This window comes from Plectropomus leopardus, chromosome 11 (assembly GCF_026936395.1).
Source record: "Plectropomus leopardus strain MGB_pleo_1.0 chromosome 11, ASM2693639v1, whole genome shotgun sequence".
In the NCBI taxonomy this organism is placed as follows: Eukaryota; Metazoa; Chordata; class Actinopteri; order Perciformes; family Serranidae; genus Plectropomus; species Plectropomus leopardus.
Genome location: NC_142186.1, coordinates 2,496,081 through 2,518,990, shown reverse-complemented (window position 1 = coordinate 2,518,990; position 22,910 = coordinate 2,496,081). Strand labels below are relative to the sequence as shown.

The 22,910-nt window shown below is 38.9% G+C and overlaps 1 protein-coding gene across 2 annotated transcripts in view; it reads left to right on the top strand.

Annotated features, from left to right (window-relative positions):
* The window catches only part of grik2 (glutamate receptor, ionotropic, kainate 2), a 347,578-nt gene extending 325,104 nt beyond the window's left edge, over positions 1–22,474 (top strand). For both annotated transcript variants that reach the window (XM_088084955.1, XM_042489444.2), the window contains one exon: positions 20,439–22,474. In XM_088084955.1, coding sequence (XP_087941081.1) covers positions 20,439–20,692 — 254 coding nt within the window. In that variant the 3' untranslated portion in view covers positions 20,693–22,474. The remainder of the gene's footprint in view (positions 1–20,438) is intronic.
* The last annotated feature ends 436 nt before the right edge of the window (positions 22,475–22,910 follow it).

The window sequence follows — 22,910 nt, the reverse complement described above, 5'->3', positions numbered from 1 at the left end:
GGAGGTAATGTCCCCTGTACAATAAGGTTCCCATGGTTCATTATTTTGTGTCATGCTGATAACCTTATTGGATGGGGTACTATGTGTGTATGCAGGATCTTAACATCTGACAATAAGGCAGTAAGTTGCTGCTGTTACCCCAGGTGTACATTATATGGTGCTACCCCTGGAACACCATATAATCTACACCACGTACCACAAGTTGCCTTATTGCCTGGGGTACATTACACATGGTATGTGTAGGATTTTGCATAAGTACCAGGGCTGTAAGGTTACCAGGGATACATTGGAGGTAGTTTCAGGGTTACATTATGTACCCCTAGATACCTTGTTGCCTGAAGTCCATTATGCATATGCAAGATCCACATAATATACCACAGGCAAGACTGCCAATTGTATACTGGGTGTAACTTTGTCTTATTGCCAGGGGTAGTATATATATATATATATATATATATATATATATATATATATATATATACCACTGGTAACCTAGGAGAACATTATTATTAAGGTGCTCCAGGGATACACTATGTACCGCCTGTGGCCTTTGTGCATTGGGTACATTACATGAGCATAACATTTAGATCTCATTTCTCACAAATCAAATCTCACAAAGTCTGTTCCTTACTACGCATTTGCATTTTTAAATAGAACCAGACAATGGCAGCATCATACTGCTCTACTATGTGATTCTAGATAGCATGTGGGCACTGTAGAAACAAAGGAGGCATGAGGGATGTGACGTTTGACACAACAACTCTTTCTCAACAAAAACAACGCAATATCATGACAATCATTTACTGTCCCTGTTATATAGTTGCTGAACTTGTCCTCTTCTTTGGAGGGTAAGGAGCTCCTGAATCTTTGTATTTTCCCAATCTGCAGACATTTACAGCCAATATTCCTTTTCTTTGAGTTAGCGTCTAGCTGCTTCTAGCTGCTTGTAGCTGCTTATAGCTGTGGAAAGTTGCATGCATAACACACCATCAAAATGTCACACTCGTTATGCCCATAATCCCATCCTGACGTCAATCCCTTTTACATAGGCCTCAAGTCAGGGATGTTACTACCTCTGTTGCCAGATTGAAGGCGAGACAACTCTGTCCCTCCATTGTAAAATCACATAATACAGAACATCACAGCATCGTGCCACAATATTTCCATCTTTAATTGGTAGTGTAAATGAGCTTAAGATAGATGTTTCAATACCCGTGGTTCACATAACACGACAGAAAGAAAATATTGATGATTACTGACATTAACTTCCTTCTGTGTACTACCATTGCTGTTTTCTCAGGTTGGTGCAGGCTGCCATGTTAGCGCCAGTGTTCCAAATCAAAATGCTTATTGGGATAATGTAATAATATTCTCATAAGTAGTGCCTGTTGGAGTGCTCCAAAAAGTAATCGCCTTATTCATGTGTATTCAGTGTCCTTTTTTTTCAGAAAGTTCAGGCTATCACACTTTAAACTCAAATAATACATAACCTGTGTCTTAGCCTTAATGGAGGTTTGTATATCTAATAATGTAACAGGTTAGTATTCCGGGTTATAATGAAGCGTAAAGAATATGCTATACACAGTTGGTTTGAGCTCCACAACAGCACTGCTCCATCTCAACATTCATTCCTAAACAAGGTTATCCATCTATTCAGAACAAGCTAAATAAAGACAAACGTGATGAATGGAGCCAACTAGCACCTTGCAGGCAGAGCAGAGAGTCGGACATTTCTTTTTTCACAAACTCAAGGTTTCTCTATTCAAATGACAACACACCACCCTATTTTAAACCTTGTATTGATAACAAACTGCCTACACTCGTCTTTCATGAACAAATGCCGCTACTGTCACATTATGCACTCTGCTACAGTATGTGGACATGCTCTTGATTGGAGCACATGGAAGTAATTGACACACTGTTACTTGTTTGCTTAGGATTGCACACAGTGATTTCCTTCATATGTAAAAAAAAGGGTCACTTTGCTAGAAAAAAATAGGTTTCCACTAATATTATTTTTTAAGACTGTTTCCAAGCTGCCTATATTTAGTCTGTGCTCATAATTAGTAACTTCTTTTGACTGCAAACACTTCTGAAACATACTGAGATCATTGTGGAAGACCGAAGCCCTCCACTTAAACCTATACGAATTAAATTATTTAAGGTGGATGTTACTCAACATATAAAAGAAGCATAATTTGTGATTTCTGACTTGTGGTCTGTGTTATCCACAATCACATTAATTTTGATGTAGTCCAAATCAAAACATGCAGTTTTTTGCTCACAGGGCCTACCTAGCCCACAGGGCATACTTAGCTCATTCTCATTCCCAGGTCGTCAAATACTAACTTTGTCATAACCTTTGGTGTTTGGTATCGACTCCAAAAGCACACTTTAGCATTTTTTTAAGATGCACCAAGTTTTCAACTAACACCAATAGAAACCTATCCGCAGCAATACTTAATGCTGAACGCTACTGACATAGTATAATGAGTGAGAAAGTCTGCTTAGGGCCAGAGGAGGAGGAGGTGGATGGTCAAACAAAACATGAAATTCACCCAGGAGACTGTAGTTTTTGTGCTTTGTTAAACCAAATGTTTTGGGTTTTTTTTCAACATAACATATCATACAAATTAGCAGTTGGACAGTTACATATTAAGCACACAGTTTTGGAGATTAGGAATACAAGTTTCTTTTGGTTAATTGGAAAAGAAACATGGTTGGGCATCTCTAGTTCAGCTTAGGGAAAATAAATATGATGAGGACTTACCTTAAAGTGACTCAAAGTTTACTCAAAGGTCAGCCATACGTACAAGGTGCATGACAAAATTTCAGTATTTGACAATCCAGAGTGAGAACAGGTTGGCATACTATGATGCAATACAGCTTCCATTGTCAATAGTGAACCCTCATTCCCCTGAAATCTGGATTTTAGATAGTCTCCTTTGAAGACATATGTATAGGGTTTCTTTTAAAGGTTTATTACCAACAGTTCTAAAATAATTTATTTTTAGATTATCTGCATATGCTATTGATGTGATTAATAGAGAAATGTGTTGGTTTTGGCAAAGAAATCATGGTTATCAGATAGTCTAAGCAATAGAAAGTACTTGTTGAGGTCAGGGAGAGGTCATAATTGCAGTTTTAAAATAACAAACGTTTACTGCCTGTTGGATTGACGTCCACATGGCTACATTGTATTTTGCTCCATAAATGGCTTCCTGCATTGGCTCTGAATTTTTGCATAAGACTTCATCCATCCATAGCAGAATTGACCAATATGAACATTTTTCCATTTCCAGGACTATTGGCTGATTACAAATGGTACCCAATCAAGTGTTCATTATCAAAAGCAATACTAATCACTTTTAGCAACTACAGTATAACAACAACTAAGATGTTACTAGGCGGGTTTCCGTTAACTCTCATATTGCACAAATTTAAATTATGAATATAAAAGTCGCTTCCTTTCAAAAAACTCCTGTTCATTGTAAATTAGGTGGTATTTCAGTTTGAAAAAGCCATATTTTGCAGAAGTGCAGAGGTAAATCAACTGTACTTGTATTGTGCTTTTCTAGTCTTATTGACCACTCAAAGTGCTTTTACACTACACCCATTCACACACACATTCACACACTAGTCCAAGGCTACCGTACAAGGTGCCACCTGCTACTCAGTAATCATTCACACGCACTCACACTCCGAGTGGCATCAGGAGCAATTTGGGGTTCAATATTGCTTGTGCTCGTCCCTATGAACTAGCTACAAGAGGTGTTAATGCATCACACAACTCTTTAGAAGTTGAGTGGATCATCAGAAAGTTTTGATTGCACAATCCCTTTGTGAAATCGTGGACTATCACTTCCCAGAAATCCCTCATGCATGGAAGGGGCTTGCCTTTCCATTATCGCTCAAATAACACGTCTGCTTCACCTTTGATTGGGAAAATTACAGTTAATGTGGTGGCTGCAATAGAAATTAACCTGCTGATGTTTTGAACATCTATCACAATGCTTTTTGGAATGTAATCGTCGGAGGAGAAGTCGAAGAACATCACTCAATGGAAACAGTCATTTCGCAATTGTGTTTTATCAGGGTTTCAGAAATATTACTAAAGTTTTGTGCAAATCAGTAATGGAAACCCACCTAGTGTTGCCATGCTGGCCAAACAAAAACAAAGAACCTTAGTTGAACCCTCAGTACTAACCAGCCCTCTGGTGTGTTGGCAATGGTTGTATTTGTGATAATGGTTGTGAATTTTGGAAATAACCCAGCATACCATAGCAAGTATTGTGAACAACGATGTCTATTACTAAGTCATAGCATTAAGATTTGAAAAAGTATATCTTAAAAGTATAATCTGCAAAGAAAGTAAATCTTGCAATTCATTTTTAGTATACTGTTTTTGTGGAGTACTGGTTCAAAAGAAACCTCAATCATAATGGCAGTTTAAGAGTTGGACTGGCAAATATGACCAATTAATAAAAGGCCAATACCTGAAAGACAATATAGGGGTCTAACCCTAGCCCCAGCTTAATTTATTTAGTCCAAATACCGATTTAAAAAAAGACAAAGACCCACTATAATGTGTACTGTGTGCATCCCGCAGACCAGTGCTAATTAGTATCAGGCTAATCTGTGAAAATGAACCATCTACTTTGTTTCATTGTGAAAATCAACCATATATTTTGTTTCATTGCTCCAGGCTTCTCATATAATTAAATACCACCTACTTTTACAATATGGGGTTGTTTTCTCACCACGATACTGAGTGTCAAGTTGAAAAATGTGGTGCTAAGCATCTCTTTGTTGTGTCTCACATGCTTGACAGTGCACACCCTGTAATTTGCATTTTATAATTACTTCTGTAACATTACAAAGGAGCAAAAATAGCAGCTAGTCATTTATATAAATGGATGAGCCATACACCCTCTTCTACAATAGAGGAACTGTTAATAGTTTTTTAAAGGTTTAATAGATATGTTAATGCCATAAGTATGTGTTTTTGAGATTACTGCATTTATTAAACAGATTGTAATGCCACAAGATGAGAGAGTATTGTCAGAAGAAAATATACACTTGTTTAACATTTTAATAAAAGTATTAATAAACATTTGATAACTTTACAGACTATAGCCCTCTGCAGGCTTGTCATTTTGATTCATCTACCAAAGACTATGAGACTCTCCTTGTCTTGTATCAAGTGTGTCACCTTTTCATTATTCCAGCGCATCCCATCATCACTGCTTCTTGGCGAATTGTTCACTTTAAAGAATCTCTCCAAAATGTTGGCAAATATGCTGGTTTGCCTTCAGATCCACAAGCAGATAAGAAGATAGAACAATGTTATTTCTTTGCACCCACTACAGAGGGAGCTCTGGGAACTGTTTAGCTTAGCTTAGTACAAAGAATGGTAACAATGATAAAAAGCACCCATCAAATGCAGAAATTAAATCTGCTTTCCAACAACTCCAAAGCTGTCTTAAGCACTATTTGGGCATGGTTTTGGGTGTAAATGGGTAATGAAGTATTTGCCATGTTTCTTTAGTAGATAGGGACATTCTGCAAAATTAACTTAGTGCTTAAGTGAAAGACAGTGCAGCTCTTCATAACTCAAGATACACTAAAAATCGAAAGTATCCGTGTAGATATCACTAAATAACATAATTTGTCTATAAAGTGTACATCGGGTTTGAACTTGCATTTTTTGGAGTCCAAACTCACAAGAATGAAAGGAAACAGTACACTCAATTTGCAATCAAGGCAAATGCATTCTTTCTGACATCATAAGCTCAGCTAGGCTCCATTTACAATAACATAATCAAATACTGAAGGACTTGTGTATTAATTTATACAGTTATTCACTGGATAGCAACAAACCATCCATTTCAAATGAGATCAAAGTTTAGAGATATCATAACCAGACAGTTTGCTGAAACTAAATTTTTCTCACCAGTGGTGACCATGCTCATTACCCTCATAGGCCAGCCTTTGAGATGATCAATCAAGTCCTGCTAGCAGGCCATAACAATTCAGGAAATGTCAGATTACATTTTCAAGGAGACATTCCAAAATAAATTGATGAGATGAGCATATATTCAAATCTAAACTGGTAAACGCGTATCTAAAAAATAATTGCCAAAAGAAAATGTTGGTATTTTACATTTTGACAAATTACAGATACTTTACATTTGTTGGTTTCAAAGGTATTATATCATTGTTTTCAAACTAATGTGGTATATGAGTAGACCTTTTCTTTGGGAGCTGGAGGATGGATAACTGTTAGAAACCAACAAACAACAAAATCAGTTGATTTTAGTACATTCCAAGTGGCTTTTGAGGTGAAACATTGGAATTTTTAGCAACTTGTCACCGTTTTTTAACAAGAAATGTTTCCGTCCAAACATCCATTGTCGTCTGCTTATTCGGGGCCGGGTCACGTGGGCACAGCAGGCTGAGCAAAGTACTCCAAACATCCCTCTCCCCAGCAATACTTTACAGCTCCTCCTTGAGGACCCCAAGGTGTTATAAACTCCCCGCTCTGTATTCTTGGTCTACCTGGGGCCTCCTACTGGTTGGACATGCCCAAAACACCTATCAGGCATCTTGATCAGTACCCTAAACCGCTTCAGCTAGCCCCTATCTCTAAAGCTAAGCCCAGACACCCTCCAGGGGAAACTAATTTGGCCACCTTTGACTGTAATCTCTTTTTTTAGTTACTACTCAGAGCTCATGACCAAAATTGAGGGTCGAAACTGATGAATCAAAAGTTTTGCCTTCTGGATCAGCTCACTCTTGACCACGACAGTCTGGTGCAATGCCCGTTTCTGTTTTTTTTGTTTTTTTCCCACAAAAATGGCAGTATTGTCAGCTGGAATAGTGCCACGAAAGAGGTTGTTTTTAACCAAGACATTAATGGCTGCAGTCATGATTATGCCACCAAAACCAGGTGTTTTATGCCCAAACCTGATCTCTTTAACTAAATGGTCTTTGCGCTGAAACTTAACCAGATTTTAACCATAGTGTTGTTGAAATGCAATGAAACATTATGTTTGATGTATCTGCCACAGTTAATCAATGTACAAATGTACCACATGACTGGTTTGCAGAAATGGTATTAAACAAACTTTATATCTGGCAATTTAGGCTGTAAGAAAATCAAACCTTAAAAAAAAAAATCTGTGTCAAAAATAATCATGGGACAGTTAAAATGGCAAAGCTTTTTTTTTTTAACCATCCGCCATAGCTAGTGATCCTATCCAAAAAGGCCTTTCTTTATTTCTTGTATCTTGTTAGTAAGCTAATCACTTAAACTTTAAATGCAGGACTTATTTGACTTTTGGGTCAAATAAGTCATAACTCACTGCTGCTCCAAACATACTGTCTCCTTTGCTGTTTTCGAAGGCTTGAACTAAACACGTTACAAAACGTAAAGACGACAGCGTGACTTTTGAAGGAGCTAAGCTAGCAGTTTCTTCCTGCTAGCCTTAATACTTTCTGGACCTCTATGTCTGAAATCTATATCAGTCTTCTTATCTGAATGTGAGTAAGATGGCAAGATGGATTTGTACACTCCAGTGTACAGTAAATACTTAATGGTAAAGAGTTTTAGATGGCCGGAAATATTAGCGTCTACTCTCTTAATGCTTGGTTCAAAGAAAGAGCAGAGCCAAAGCAAAAGAGGCAGTGTGTTGTTTTTTTTTTTTCCTCCGGAGAAGATGTGTTAAAATATGTTTCAGAAAATTTGTCTAGCTAATTTAAGCCAAGTTAAATCTATCAGAAAACTGATTTTGGACATAATTTCCAACTAAATCACATGCCTCATAGGCTTTCAGTGGAGCATTTCTTTGTCATCTCCGTGCTAGTCTGTCAGATTTCCATGATTACCATGGTTGTCCCCTTCCTCCTCCGCCTCCTGCTCCTTTCTCTCCTCTCCTGCCCCCCCTCTCCCTCAGCTCCTCCTCTGCTTCCTTCTCCCGCTCCTCCTCCTCCCGCTCCTCCTCCTCCTGCTGCTTTTTCCTCTCTTCCTGCCTGCTGCTGAGGCTGCCGCAGACTAACCTGGCTCTCGGGGTGCGGGGACCACCAGCTGTGTGTGAGGAACCCATCTCATCAACCCAGCACACACACACTTGCATGCATATGGATGCACACACACATGCACACGTAGACATGTCTGTGCTCAAAGGAAAACTCGGATGATTCAGGTGCTTGATCTCGTTTACATTGCGGTTCGAGAGATTTTCAGCGCTGCAAAGATTTCTCAGAGGAGAAAGAGACACATTTTGTGGTTACCTCCTGGAATCTGTGTTCCATATAAGCATTCACCTGACATATGTTATCACAGACCAATGAGGCTGCCCTATCCCAAAGGTTCCTCGAAAGGAGACTGAGAAATGAAGCTGTCTTTTGCCCAAATGTTGAACATTATTTGCGGATCTATATCACCAGACAGGGATCTTACAATTGGACAGTTCTGCAAAACAGTTGGTCATGTTCAATGAGGTTAATACATTTTACTATTTTTTTTTTTTGTAACTGACATAATATATGGTCAAGACAGCCATAGTATGGTTAATTTTAAAGATCATAGTTGTGGTTGAATAAAAAACAGAAATGAATTACAGATCTGTGACAGGAAGCACAATCTGGCTTCTGCATCAAAGTCAGACATGCTTCACGCCCAACCCCAACCCTATCTCAAAATCCACACTGTAACCTCACTACATAGGGTCTGACACTTCCTGAATTGGCATTATATTTTGGAATTTAATTTAGATAAGGAGATGCAAAATCATCCAATGCTGCTGAAAGTTTTAAGATACTGGGCTGCATTATTCCTGAGAAATCTAAGTCAAAATTTATTTGCCATTACTATCATTGCCAGCTATTAGTAACAGCTCACATGACATGATCCATTCAACGACCACTTCTGTGGGGTTAATTTGGCAATGTATGACTTTTTGGGCCAAAAAGAATCAGCTGATTTCATTATTAAATATGTTTCTAAAAACACAACAGAGATGAAGTTGCAGAATTTTGATTTATATTCGATCAGCACTGCCTAGTTTTACCATTTTATCAGACTTCGGTCCAAGTTAAAGAGACAGAGCGAGACAGCGAGAGGGGCGTTTAGGTCTCTCTGCATTGTACTCTTTGTGTCCACGTTGGTGGGTAATACTAAAATGCAGAGATACAACCTGTGGTTCCAGCAACAGCCCGAGTGCCAGCAAAACACTGACAAATGATGTAAATTACGTCATTGGGCAGTTTTTTTTCCAGGGTAGAAGGAGGTATATCAAGGCATTGGTTAAATGAAGGAAAGTTTCCCACAGTTCATCTACACATGCTACCCACATTGTTTTAATACAAAGCTGGTTTAAAATCAGTGAAATACCCTAAAAAGTTTTCTTTTTACTATCCATTTTTCAGTGGCTAAATTGATATAAATCAATTGTGAAGGTGGAAAGAATTTGCAGCTTTTAGTTTGGTAGTCTATGAGTAACTTGACATCACATCCTTTTCAAGGAAAACAAAACCAAAGCAAGACAGTGGAATATGGTGTTATGATGTGGATCTTCAGATACCCAAATAGCAATTTCAATTCAGCCAGTTTAGCACAAACTCCCTGCTGGACTAGCAAACTCTCTGTTGCTGCCGTTACACAGATTAGATCCACCATGCTGTGAACCCCAGCGATGGAGTTTGTGCCTGCTTAATTTGAAAGACAGCTGCGACTGAAGCTCCGGCTCTGAAGCTTTAGTTTGCCGTCTTCCAGGAAAATAGTCTCCTAGCGGCGGCAGGTGAAAGAGAGGGAGTTCTGGGTAGCTCAACAAAAATCACAATAAATTGTAATGTGTAATACTTGTAGAATTTCTATAATTACAAATTGAAATATGTATCATATTGGCATGGTGGTACTGAATCAGGAGATAAATATGTCCAAAAAGTTCTTACCCAAAGTCGTCACACCTTGCCTCTTTGCAATGGATTTCTGCGTCTTCATGTTACGCTTTAGGTATCCTGCATCTATCGGTGATGTTCCAGGAGGCTGTTACCGTGATGGCAACACATGCACATGGTAGGATGAAGCTGCACGTGGTTATGTTTAGATAGCAATAGCACATGGCAACAAACAAACACACATGCTGGCACAGGTGGTTAGGATCAGGGGAAGCAGGCACATGGTAAGGCATAGAAAAAAAAACATCATATCCAGACAGGGAATGAACACTGGATTCCCTCATGAAAGTCTAGGGTTTGTTGGATGACCCATCGCCCCTCCTGCCCACCCAAGGCACCCTCGTGCTCTTTATATTACGTTATCAACAGCATTTCAACCTGATGCCATTTTGTGACGTATCATGCACAAGTAACAGGTCTGTCCGGCTGCGCTCTTAAGTAAAACACCCATCAATGTATCAGGCTGGCACAGCAGGGGCTGTCCAGGAACGTATAAAAATGACAAAACTGGTTCTGTCTGGCCATGTTCTCAACTGATGCTGCCCAGGGGTGTATTATGCGGACACAAAAGGCCTTTTGCATCAGGATTGTACACCTTAAACTCCGTCAGAGCAGCAGTATTTGGCGAGTTCAGAATGTGAAGGGGCTGGTATATCGTCCCAGACTTTTACAGCTTAATTTATGTTGCTACATCTGATATTTCTGGACAGAAATGATGGATTTGAAGTGCGCAAGCCTTTACTGTCGACATGGCTGAAATCTCTTTAAGTGTTTTTTTCAGCTGTTAAAATGTAAAAAATAATAAAAAATGTGCATGCACCAATACACAGAATTTGACATAAGAACAACAATAAAAACACAGATCATCCACTCAGCAAAGCACAGGTTGCACCGCAAAAGCGGCTGACAGCTCAGAGGAGCCCACAGATTAGACAAACCCTCAAAGCAACAAACAATTTAGTGCCCACCGGGAGCCAGAGACGCAGAGTAAACGGAGGATTACAGCGCAGCCATGCCCCATCCCATCTGCATCACAGCTTCACATCTGTTCCTCCTCCATTCAAGCTAAACGGAGCCGGTTAGTTCACTCTCACAGGTGACCTTTATGTGTTAAATGCAGAGACCAGCAGTTCTCATTTTAAACTGACACTATTACCTGCTTAACATAATATAAATAATACAAATATATTAAATAATATATAAATAAACATAATAGTCCATGGATCATCTATGTCTGATTACTTTTGGGTTATTGCACCTATAAACTCCCAACAGAATGAGATTAAACCAATGATATCTGCCTGGAAATGTCTTCCAGACACACACTTTTATTGACCATCATTCATTTGTATCAGATCAGGCTCGTGTAAATAATAGCATGGACTCAATGCGACTTTTTCCTCTGAATGTCTGCTCCCAGTGTTAGATTTACGACCTCTCCCTTTCCTCAAAGCAGGCCAGCCCTTCCTCTGAGCGATCCCACATTGCTGCTGCTGATTGTCGAGCGTCATAAAAACTCAGTAATCCAATGACCCTAAGCAGCCACCATCAATCCAGTGTGCCAGCAGCAGGCAGCCGTGATGGCGATGTATCCCCTGAGTGCGAGCAGAGTGAGCCCAGTGTTCCCCAAAGCCTGCAGCTACACAGCTTTTACTGGTGAAAACACTGCCATGCCATTTAATTTTACAGAGGGGGTAAAATCGATAGGTTTGAAAAGCTTGCTGTGTTTCAGAGTGGCTCAGACAATCAGCAGGTACATTGGTGAGACATAGTTGCAGACATTTTGTTTGTTTGCTGCAGGTGTAACATATCCAAAATATATGCACTATACAGTAGATGCCAAACAGTAGAGACGGCAATTTGATATTTAAGGCATTATTGCACAATGAAAAAGGAGCTAAAGGTATCATTTAAATCCAAACAAATGACAGATCCAAATGTGACGACACAAATCAGTCGCTACTACTTCACACCTCACTATTACTCTCAAAGCTCCACTAATCCTTGCATTAAAAATGGATAATTGGTAATATGAAAGGTGTTGCATGTAATGATGAGCTCAACTTAAGCTCGTTGTTTTTTTTATATTCTGGCTCACAAAATTCACTCCAACAACATCAGGCAGCTGTTTTTAATGAAAAAAAAATCTGAATTAACTATCTTAAAACTAGATGGTTAACATAAGTTACCGTTAAAAATGTTTTCCTTGTATGTTTCTGCAAACCATGGATATGTTACATTTGTATATTATTATTTTTTCCATCCACGCTGTAAAAACAGCAATAAGCTGCTACAAAATACTCAAGTTTATTGGCTAAAAAGCCTCTGAAAAGAACAAATAAACAAAAAAAACCCAGCAATAACTGCTGAAAAAAATAAGACATAATGGAGCATTTGACAACTAAAATGCTGTATACTGCAGTTTTCTCCACAGTTGGTGGAGACCAAATCAGAGATAAAAGGATAGTAAATATTGGACTTATATTCACAAAGTTGACACAAACTCAACATGAATGCTAAAGTTGCCCGTCTGCACAAATTGCACCAAAACGTATTAAGTTATTAAACAAAAAACCTTCATAAAATGAAAACACTGAATTTCATTACTTTGTTTTGAACCTTTTGTGGGCCAAAAAAAAAAAAAAAATTATTGTAGCTTAACCTCAATTTCTTCCAATACATCATGTAAACAAAACAAATTCTGGTTAACATATAAACTGTAACCAGCAGCATCTATGTCTCACCAGTGATGTTGCTACTGCCATCATGGTTTCCAAATTTATATTATACTGAGTAACTGTTTAGTTTGTGTATTATTTAATGGCACAGCTCTGAATTAAATCATCATTTAAAAAAAAAAAAGCATTATTTGTCCATTCCTTAGTTTCCTGCTAAGGCTGTCAGTGTTAATGTGTGAATTGCATTGCATCAGCATTGCAGTTTTTTTGTTGTTATTTGTTTCCTAATCAAGACGACCTGGTAAGAATTGCTTTACCTGGTTAATATGGACTTCATTACTGTGTTTTAATGCAAAAAAAAATGAATTAATGTGATTAAATATGCCAATAATCATGATTAACTATAGACATTCTGCAATTAATCACAATTGTAAAAACATTTTTTTGACAGGCCTAGTTTCTACACATTACATGACTATTTCTTGCATTATAAATGGTGAAAAAAATAGCAATGTGGAATGACTTACTTTAAGCGTGCAAAAAAAAAAAACACTTTCATGCCAAAATTGGTGTATTGATGATAAAGTTCATGCAAGTGAATATAACTGCATGTAAACATTATAGAACTTAAACTACTTGGAAAATAAAGCAGCAGCTTCAAAAAGTTTAAAAAAACCTTGAAAACAATCATGATAGGTTTTTGTTTATGCTTTTAGTAAAATGTATTATCAGCAAAACCTAACTGTAAACAAACAGACAAAACTGATGAAACTGATGAAATGTAGCACAAATAATGCATGCTACCTCTCACTTGGTTGGTTGGAAGGTGGAGGCATGATGCAACTGATGCAATCATTTGCATTCAGCCAATCAGGGCAAGAAAGTTAGTGAAATGTTGGTCTAAAACAATGGCAGCCAATCAAGAGTGGTGATGTTTATAAACTGTAATTTTACAGGATTAGTAAATACTTTACCTGCAAAAACAGACATGCTGTGATACCTTCAGTTTTGAAGAAAACTTTTTGTTGTTGTTGTTTTTTCACATTTCATTTTTTCAAGTAAAATTGTACATGTATTGATTTATTGATTGATTGGGGCATTTGTTAATGAACTCACACAGCTTGGTCAATATTATGCAAGTCTCATTAATCCAGTGGTATGCTTCCTACTTCACAAACAAAAGCATTTTCACTAAAAAAATAAAGTAGTACTGGAGTCTGGCTTTGTAGAGAAAGCATATATAAATTTCACCCTCAGTTCAGTTTTAAATACTAATATTTATGCAAAAATACATGTGTTTGGGCAAAAAAACATTTGTTTATTATATAGTTTTGCTTTTGGTAAACTTCCCTAATCAACCAATAAAACAACATGTTCACCATTTCGATAAGGGCATGCCACATAAACAAAGTTTTCTTAGATATTCAAGGCAACATGGCATGACCAATTGATTTAAAATGGTCATTTCGTGGGTCAAATATTCTTTAAAATGCTTTAATAACTCGTCCAAATGAGTAGTACTTGACATTATAGAAATGTTTCTATATTCTGCTGCATTTCCACCATTGCATTTACTACAAATGCCATTATTTGTGGTCACAGAGGTAAATTATGAGTAAGGATAGTAAGTGCCTGAATTAGCCTCTGGGTGATTATAATATGCACTAGAATAAGTCTCACCCTATCACATTCACTGTGTCTCCTTTCCATTAGTATGTAAATATAATAAGCATCAGTATACGCTCGGTCACTGTGCTAATGATGGCTTTCAAATACAACTGAACACTTTGTTCGTTGCAACAAACTGTTTTTAACTGGGAGCAGACACGCAGTGGCTCTCCTTGTAGCATCTCCAGGAACAGAACTGTTCAGCTCCCAGCTGCTGGTGTTGTTTCACACAGTATTTGCAGATGCCACAGTAGCTTATGAGAAAAGAGGCGAGAATGTGAAGAAGCAGCAGTTTAATTGGGCATGCAGCGACAAGGAGTTTCAGTCTGATGAGATACAATGTGCATCAATAAGTGATGATGTTCTATGGGCCTGTAAAACCCACCGTGCTCACTGAGATTGTGTTTACGCACATGTGGAGACGCCTGTGGGGTTTGTGTTTGTGCATAGATTTTGTTCTGCGCAATCCTGGACGACTGAGATTCAGCTGATGTTTTGGAGTGGATGTTTGTGTGAATCACTGCCACAAAGCACACTGTTCAAGTTTACTAACCCGGGTTAATGGAAAAGCCCTATATATTACATCCATGTTTGGCCTAATCTTCATTTCATTTCAAGGAGCAAGGTTTAAGGAGAAAAAAATAAGTCTTAGGAATCTGCTGTGTAGATAGTCTTTGTTGATTCCCCAGTTTTCTGAAGTGCAGTGGCAAGAGATGAACTATTTTTAGCAGACAAGCTACTGTAGTCTATTAGCCATCCATCATGTGAGTGAGAATGTTGTTACACTGACAGCTGCTGGTTGTGATTCACTTCCTTGATGAACAGAATGAACAGCTTGAGTGATAATGTAAGCAGCGTGTCCACTGAATCTGAAACTATGAGGAGGCCCGTTCTCAGCCAGAAGTTCATTTGACTTGGCATGAATTATGGATATGACCCTACTATCCCTAGTTTTATGCTCACATTGGATGAATCCATGCAGAATGTCCAATGCTAACATTGACCAATGAAGTAGTGTAACGTAGAGGACAGACCCATTCGACTTTGGAGACCTGGAGACCACAATTTGTGTCTGTCTTATCGCAATCCATGAATGAATATATCCAAACCTTAATGTTTCCCTAACCCTCAGCAACCTAGTCATTCAGTTATATGACCACAATCTCTTAACACTTCCTTACGTGGTGGTTGCATGTATTGTCTAGTAATTATATGTTGTTACTATGGATATTCAAGTCAAGTCAAGTCAATTTTATTTATAAAGCCCATTACCACAAATCACAATTAGCCTCAGAGGGCTTTACAGCATACGACATCCCTCTGTCCTTAGACCCTCACATCAACCAAGGAAAAACTCCCCCAAAAAAACCCTATAACAGGTGGAAAAATGGAAGGAACCTCATGAAGAGCAATGCAGGAGGGATCCCCCTTTCAGACCGGACAGACGTGCAATAGATGTCATAAAAAAAATGATTAAATTAAATTAAAAAACAAAGTCTGCATCGATAGGGAGGAGGTCAGGGTTGTGGATGGGTCACATACACCGGACTTTCAACTAAGAGACCGCTGTTCATGTGCCACGTGAAACTTTAAGTCAACGTTGACTTCTTGGCTTACGTCCTTTCGGTTAATGTTATGTTACGTGACATAAAAAAACATAGTTATTTCAACTGCAAGCACAGTCTTTTTCTACACCTAACCAAGTAGTAAAACTCAATCTGCTGCCACCGTGTAATTTGGTGTAAAAAGGTCTTGGTCATTTCATGTCTCTGAGAGATCATGTAGCCCAAACCGTGACTGAAACATATAAGTAAATAGGTAAGTAAGTTAGACGTTAAGTAGGTAGTAATATGGTAAGTAAATACGTAAGTTGGTTGGTCTGTAGATAGATTGATAGATAGATAGATAAATAGATAGATAGATAGAAAGATGTGCTTAAGGAATTATTTTCCACTGAAAGTGCAGACACAGGTGCAGCTAGTATGGAAAGAGGGAATTTTCTAAATAGTGGCAGTGCATGTTCAAATACCTTGTCGTAAACGTATGCCTGGGTTTTGCACATTAATTTACTATCCCTGCTTTTGTCTGGTTATACAGTGGGCTTCTCAATGGAAAGACATTTAAAAGGAAGAATCCTATAGAGGCCAAACTCACCATTTGCACAGGAGGTTTTACTAAAACTACACACTGGCAAGCAAGTTCTAAACGTTGTAACACTGACAGTGACAATAACTTTTTCTATAGACGACCATGTCAGCTAAAAATAAGTTAATACACTGCTAAAAACATAATGCTAGCCAGATGCTCCTGTCTGTAATCAACTTAATGAGAAAACATTTTAATTAATATCTGAAAAGCTGGAAAATGCTCATGCTATACATACCTGCAGAGCACTCTGCACTGAAAGTGTCTCAGAAGTTTTCCAACAATATTCACTTGTTGTTTATTAAGATTGTTTTTCTGTATAATTTGGGAGCAATTTCCGCCCTTATAAGACAGATGACAGTAGAGGGATCAGTATGATATGTAACATAGGTCCCCAACTGGATGGTGATTTGGTAATTGTTGTGGTTAGGCAAAGCTCTTGGTTAAGTTTAAGCAAAGAAGGCTTTTGATAATTTTTTCAATACATAACCGCCATGCACCTCCAACACCTTCCTATGATTTCTGTGAGATTTAACAACATTGCACATGGTGGACTGGAAAAAAGCACTTTGCCAATAAACATAATCACAGCAGAAAACCATCAAAAGGAATATGGAAACCACTTGGATAATAATAATTCTTCTTGCAAAGAATCTAACATAAGCCCAGGCCACTGTCCACACATTCATACTACATTTCCCAGTTCACTGTGCTCCCTCTCAGCTCTTCTTTTTCTCTGTCAGTCACTCTTTAACCTGTGCATTTTTTTCTCAACACTGCTCAGCCTCACATACTAACTGAAACATTTGTGTGTGCGACCAACAGCGTGTGCTGACAGGCAGAGATCATACCACCAGGTTAAAAGCAGACAGGAGGCTGAATGCACACAGTCCTGACTAGCTGTAGCTACCTTGTGTTGTTCTGGCTCTAATTTAACCATTTCATTGTACGTTTTTAACACTGGTCGGACACTCGGGGCCAAACAGCTGGCTGGAGAATTCTCCCAGTGCTCCTGAAGAAGGTTGCCAGATGCTGTAGGTCAGACTGTTGTTTGTATACATATTTTATTTCTATAACATTGTTTTTGAGAATCAGCTTAAGGGTTGCACCATATGTGGATACAGTTAATAATTCAATTATTTATGAAGCTTTGAATTACTTACATAATCATGTCATTCGTATCCAGGCAGGCTCTATACAGTGACAGTGTTTGGCACCGTGTCTGGATGTTCAGCTACAGTTGTGATAATCACAGTATGTGGGTATAGCTGCAGTTGGCAATATTTAAAAGAAAATCTGTAGAAAACCAGCTGTTAAGTTATAACGTGGAGGTGAAACACAAGTGTTGTATCCCCACTGGGGATTTAGCTTGTTTTTCCAAAGTGATTTATCACATTCTATGCGGAGATTTCTCCTCAGTGTTCTCACAGCTCACCACAGTGATTTAACACATTTGATGCAGAATTCTGATTAGTACTCACCACTTTAGCAGCCAGCTAGATTTACTGTGATCCAAAAGACTCCTGAATTGCAGCAAGTCAGCAAGCCATCCAGAGAAATTTGCATTCAGGGTGTATTTTGCCAATTTTCAACCAGCTTTGTATCATAACATCGTGGGTAGTACATGTAAATGAACTTAAACTTCCCTTGCTTGCGCCTAGATCTCCATGTTCATTGCCAGAAAAAAAAAATCCAGCCATCATCCAATAGATTTTTGCTGGCTCATAGTGTTCGTACTCAAACTTTAGATGGTACTTACCCTGAAACACAAACAGTAGAAAAACATATCGAGAGAGACTTCCCCCAAATTCTCAAACTTAGACCAAACTCAGATCAAATGGTAAAACTAGGCAGTGCTGATTAACTAAAATTTTCACAGAAACATATTTGTTTGTACTGTTTGGCTGTCATAAGAGAGTTTGTGGACAGCAAGTGGGCGCCACACTGTTTCCTGTACTATGAAAAATGGAGGTGATGAAAACTGAAATCAAATGGTAAAACCAAGCAGTGCTGATCAAATATAAATCAAGATTCTGTCACTGAGGTGCTTTTCTCTCACTTCAAATGTTGCCAGAAATATATTTTAGTTTACTGTTTATCTGTAATTTGAGATTGTTTGCTTTTGTTACCAATTGTTTATTACCTGATTTTGCAAATCACATTACATCACCCACCAACAGGAGCATTTATTTATCTGGTGTGTCACAGTAATCCTCATAGTTTTAGGTATTTTGCCTCTTGACCAAAGGCAAATGCCCCAGATGTTTTCCTCTGTTTTCTCTGATCATGTAGTATCAGTGTCCAAAGTATGTCTTTCTACTGAGGACAGACCAGTTTGGTGAAAGGACAATCTTTTAAAATGTAAAATATGTCTTTAAACAACATTAGATCTTTTGCCTCTCAAATATTGGCATTGTTAACATAAACATGTGGTTTGACTGCTGGAGAATGAGGACAGAATGAGGAGAACTACAGCAGCATCAGTTGTTTTAGCGAATGCCTTAAACTATATGTTTACACATAGACTGGACTCTGACCTGTGACCCTTTACTAGCTTTAACTGTCCTATAAATGATAAAGGCAAAAGCCAAAAAATGATCTGTAACAGTAGCTACAGGAACAATTGCCAATCTAGTGGCGGTGAAATTTAAATGGCTACAGCTGCAGTCCTTGAGGTACCACCAACCTCCTCCTGGCAAAGTACGGCCGAAATACACCACTGCTGCCAAAAGACATGCATCAAAACAGCCGCCCCTGTTATTGAAGCGAAAAGCAAACCAACCTTTGAGCAGCACCTCAGGCAGCAGCCGAAGCACCAAATTTATCTTCACTAGCGAACAGCCTGCCATGGACTCAAACTAACACAGTCTGATTTGTCCAAGCGGCAAAAAATTGTCTTCCTACATGGGCCCCAATGCTTTGCACTGGTTACACCAGCAATACTATCACTAATGAAGAAGTAGGCAAGAAAGTGTATACACCAATATACGTAAAGAACAATTTTTAACAATAATTACTGCTGAAATTTACAGGACATATCAGACTGATAGTGTACAACACAGTATTGCCAGATGTACGATTTATAAATCCAAAACTGCCACAATGTCAGATAATTTGACCATTGTGATACTGACAGTAAGCACTTAGTTTAGTTTACATGTCTCATTTTAAATCATTCCGTGCCTCCTACATCTGTGTTTACACATCATTTCTCACATGATCTCCTAACAGCCAATCGTGTTTGGTGTAGACCATGAAGACATACACTTTCGTTGAGCATGTGTTGCCTTAGTTTGTTTTTGTAAACACTCAGCTGCCGTCAGCATGTTGGGAAAAAAAAAAAAAAACAAAACATGTTGTCAGCTGTGGGCTGAGCCATTTAGACTGAGAAATAGCTTCTCTCTAAGGCAGTGGGTATGGGTAGATTTGTAGATGTGTCAAAAAGTCATTTATAAATACTTTCTCGTGATTGTGACGATGTTTAAAAAAAACCAAAAAAAAACCCTGATAATTTTAAGCCCGTGGTAGGATAGTTTAACATCTCCAATCTGGCAACACTGGTGCAACAGCACAGAGGTTTGAAGATTAAAATGTACAACATCATGCAGTGCATCAAACTCTGTATGCATAAAAAGCCCCGCATGAGCACCAATAACCACAAATTCACCACTGATGTATTCTGACACTGTGTTGAGTAATTCCATGTCTTTACACTCTGCTACACAGCCTATGGACCTGCACCTCCCTCCATCCTACTTCCCTCTGCTCCCATCCAGCATTTCCTCCATTCCCAGCCTGCTACACTGTATATTCCACCATTTTCCCCTATGGCAGCTCTGTGGTTGTGGGTAGTTATGGGGTGGGAGGCTACAAAACGAGGCAGCCCACAGGGAGAACAGGCTTGTTCACTTGCCCATGATATTTGGACAGGGGAAGCAGTCTGAAACTCATACTGTTCTCATTTTTCCCCCTTATTTCCCTCTGCAGAGGTCCTTCTGCAGTGCCATGGTGGACGAACTGCGGGTTTCCCTCAAGTGCCAGCGCCGGCTCAAACACAAGCCCCAGCCGCCCGTCATGGTGAAAACGGAGGAGGTCATCAACATGCACACCTTCAACGACCGCAGACTGCCAGGGAAAGAGACCATGGCCTAAACTGGGAATCCCAATCACTTTTTCAGCCTCTCGCCTGCAGTGAAGAGGTGTGCAGAGACACTGGGGAAATGGGTGGGGGGAAATGGTAAGATGGGGGTTGTACTAGTTAACAGTTGGGTTATTTCGGAGGTAGCGCAGAGGTGGTTGGGAATACACTGACGACATGTCATTCTTGTTTCTTTATAAATAGCTAGGGATAAGAGATTCAACAATATTTCCTGTGGAAATAACGAAACCTGGGTGAAATTTCAGCGAGTTACCTCAGTACTCTTACCACCTCGGCAAGGCGCAAAACAGGGCGCCAAGATTTTCACCACCCAGGAGTCGAAGACGTTGGGGTCTGGAGATAAATTTAAGCTGGGACAGAGGTGGTCCCTTAAAAGAGTAGACAAAACAGAATTGGACCTATCATCTTTAGCTGCTGCTCGGTCAGTCTTTCACTGCACAGCTCCAAAGAGGCTGATCAAGCGGCATCAGGAGCATCTCAGAGATTATAAAGAGATGCTAACTCGGGAGAGAAGCTTGCAAAGGATTGCTTATTTTCAAAAAGTTGTGAATAGAATGAACACACGGGCTCTCCACTCTCTCGGATTGAACCCTGAAGCTCCCAAAATGTACAGAGAGGCATTGCATAGTCACATATGATATTGATTGACACAAAAACGGATATACTGTATATCATCCATCAGGCAATAAGTGATATAATTTATTTGTGTTTCAGAGTACTAACACTTTTAGTCTTTAATGTAGGGGGAGGGGAGGGGGGTATTATGGTGAAGTACAAGCAGAGAATGCAGGGGGAGGGGCAACATGTAGTGAGCTGTTGATGTCCATGTATCAGCCAGTAGTCTCTCAAAGAGGATCCTATGGAGGTACACACTCTTACTGTCAAAAAGGATGAACCTTGGAATGGTGTGGGCACGGCTCACCAGTCATGTCTAAATTCATAGCAATCACACGACACACAAACTCTATTTATTCAAAGTATTTATTGTTTTTATTTATGAAACTCCTTATTTATTATACAGACTGAATTTTCACTACTGCCGTAATTACACCTCACTTCGACTCTGTATGGGTAAACACTGTTTCTTTCCATTTGCTCAGTGTCAAGTCTCCAGTTTCATTTCCTGTGGCTTCTCTTTTTTTTCTCGTTCTTTGGCAGTTAAAAGCTCCACATTTACTTGTGCAAATGCAATTTCTATGACAAAGTGTTTTTGTACGAAGAGAATCAAAAATTTTGTAATGATTTTTATCGACACGAAACGCACCATGAGGAGTGTCATCCGCGGCAGAGGGGTGGGACTCCAGGGGCCGGTAGTTCAGGAGGCTTTCCTAGACAGAGCCAACACACACATGCACACACACACAAACACATGCAGAAACACACACACATACACCAGAGAGTGCAGGGTGCACCCATCCTCCATGGAGCAGATTCACACCAATAAGTACGAGTAGTACAAAGAATCCTGGTAAGCATCAGTGACTTAATGTTGTTTTGGAGATGAAGAAAAAAGTGAACTATTTTTATCATGTAAAGGAATCATATTTAAAGAAAGGTATTTTTACTTCACGTGAAAGAAGAGTAATAATAATAACTGGTTAGAGCAAATATATAGTGTACACACAGGAAGGGAGGAAGACTGCTGATGATGCTTATCATTCTACACCCCCGATTACTGATAGACTGCTAGAATCCAGTGCTGAGCAATCGTGTGTAAATGGTTTTAAAATGGAAAAAAGATGTATTAAAAAAAATAATGAACACTTAACTAATTTTGAACTTGTTGTGAAAACAAAATGGAGTGCACACAGTTTACCCTTTGAAGTTGATGCACAAGTTTAAAGAAAATAAAAAAGTATTCACAACTTTCACCTCAACTGCTTCGTTATTGAATGTAGGCGTGTGAATGAAGTGCTGCGAGAACAGAGTGGCATGACAACACTAGGTGGGTTTTAATTACAGATTTGTGGAAAAATGAAGCTAAATTAAGTCAAATGTTGATAAAACACAATTGTGAGATGACTGCGTTTCCATTAAGTGATGTTCTGCGACTTCTCTGGCGATAACGTTCCAAGAAGTACGGTGATGAATGTTCAAAACATTAGGAGCTTTAGTTCTAATGCAGCCACTTATTAAAGCCAATCTAATAACGCTGAAATTTCTTTGTCTTGAAGAAGAGTTAAGAAGATCTCAGTCTCTTCTTCCGTCCACACATATGTTTTGTCCAATGTCACGTGACTTTGTTGTTGTTGTTCTTCTTCTTCTTCACCTCCTTCTTATTTGGATTAAATGACAGTTGG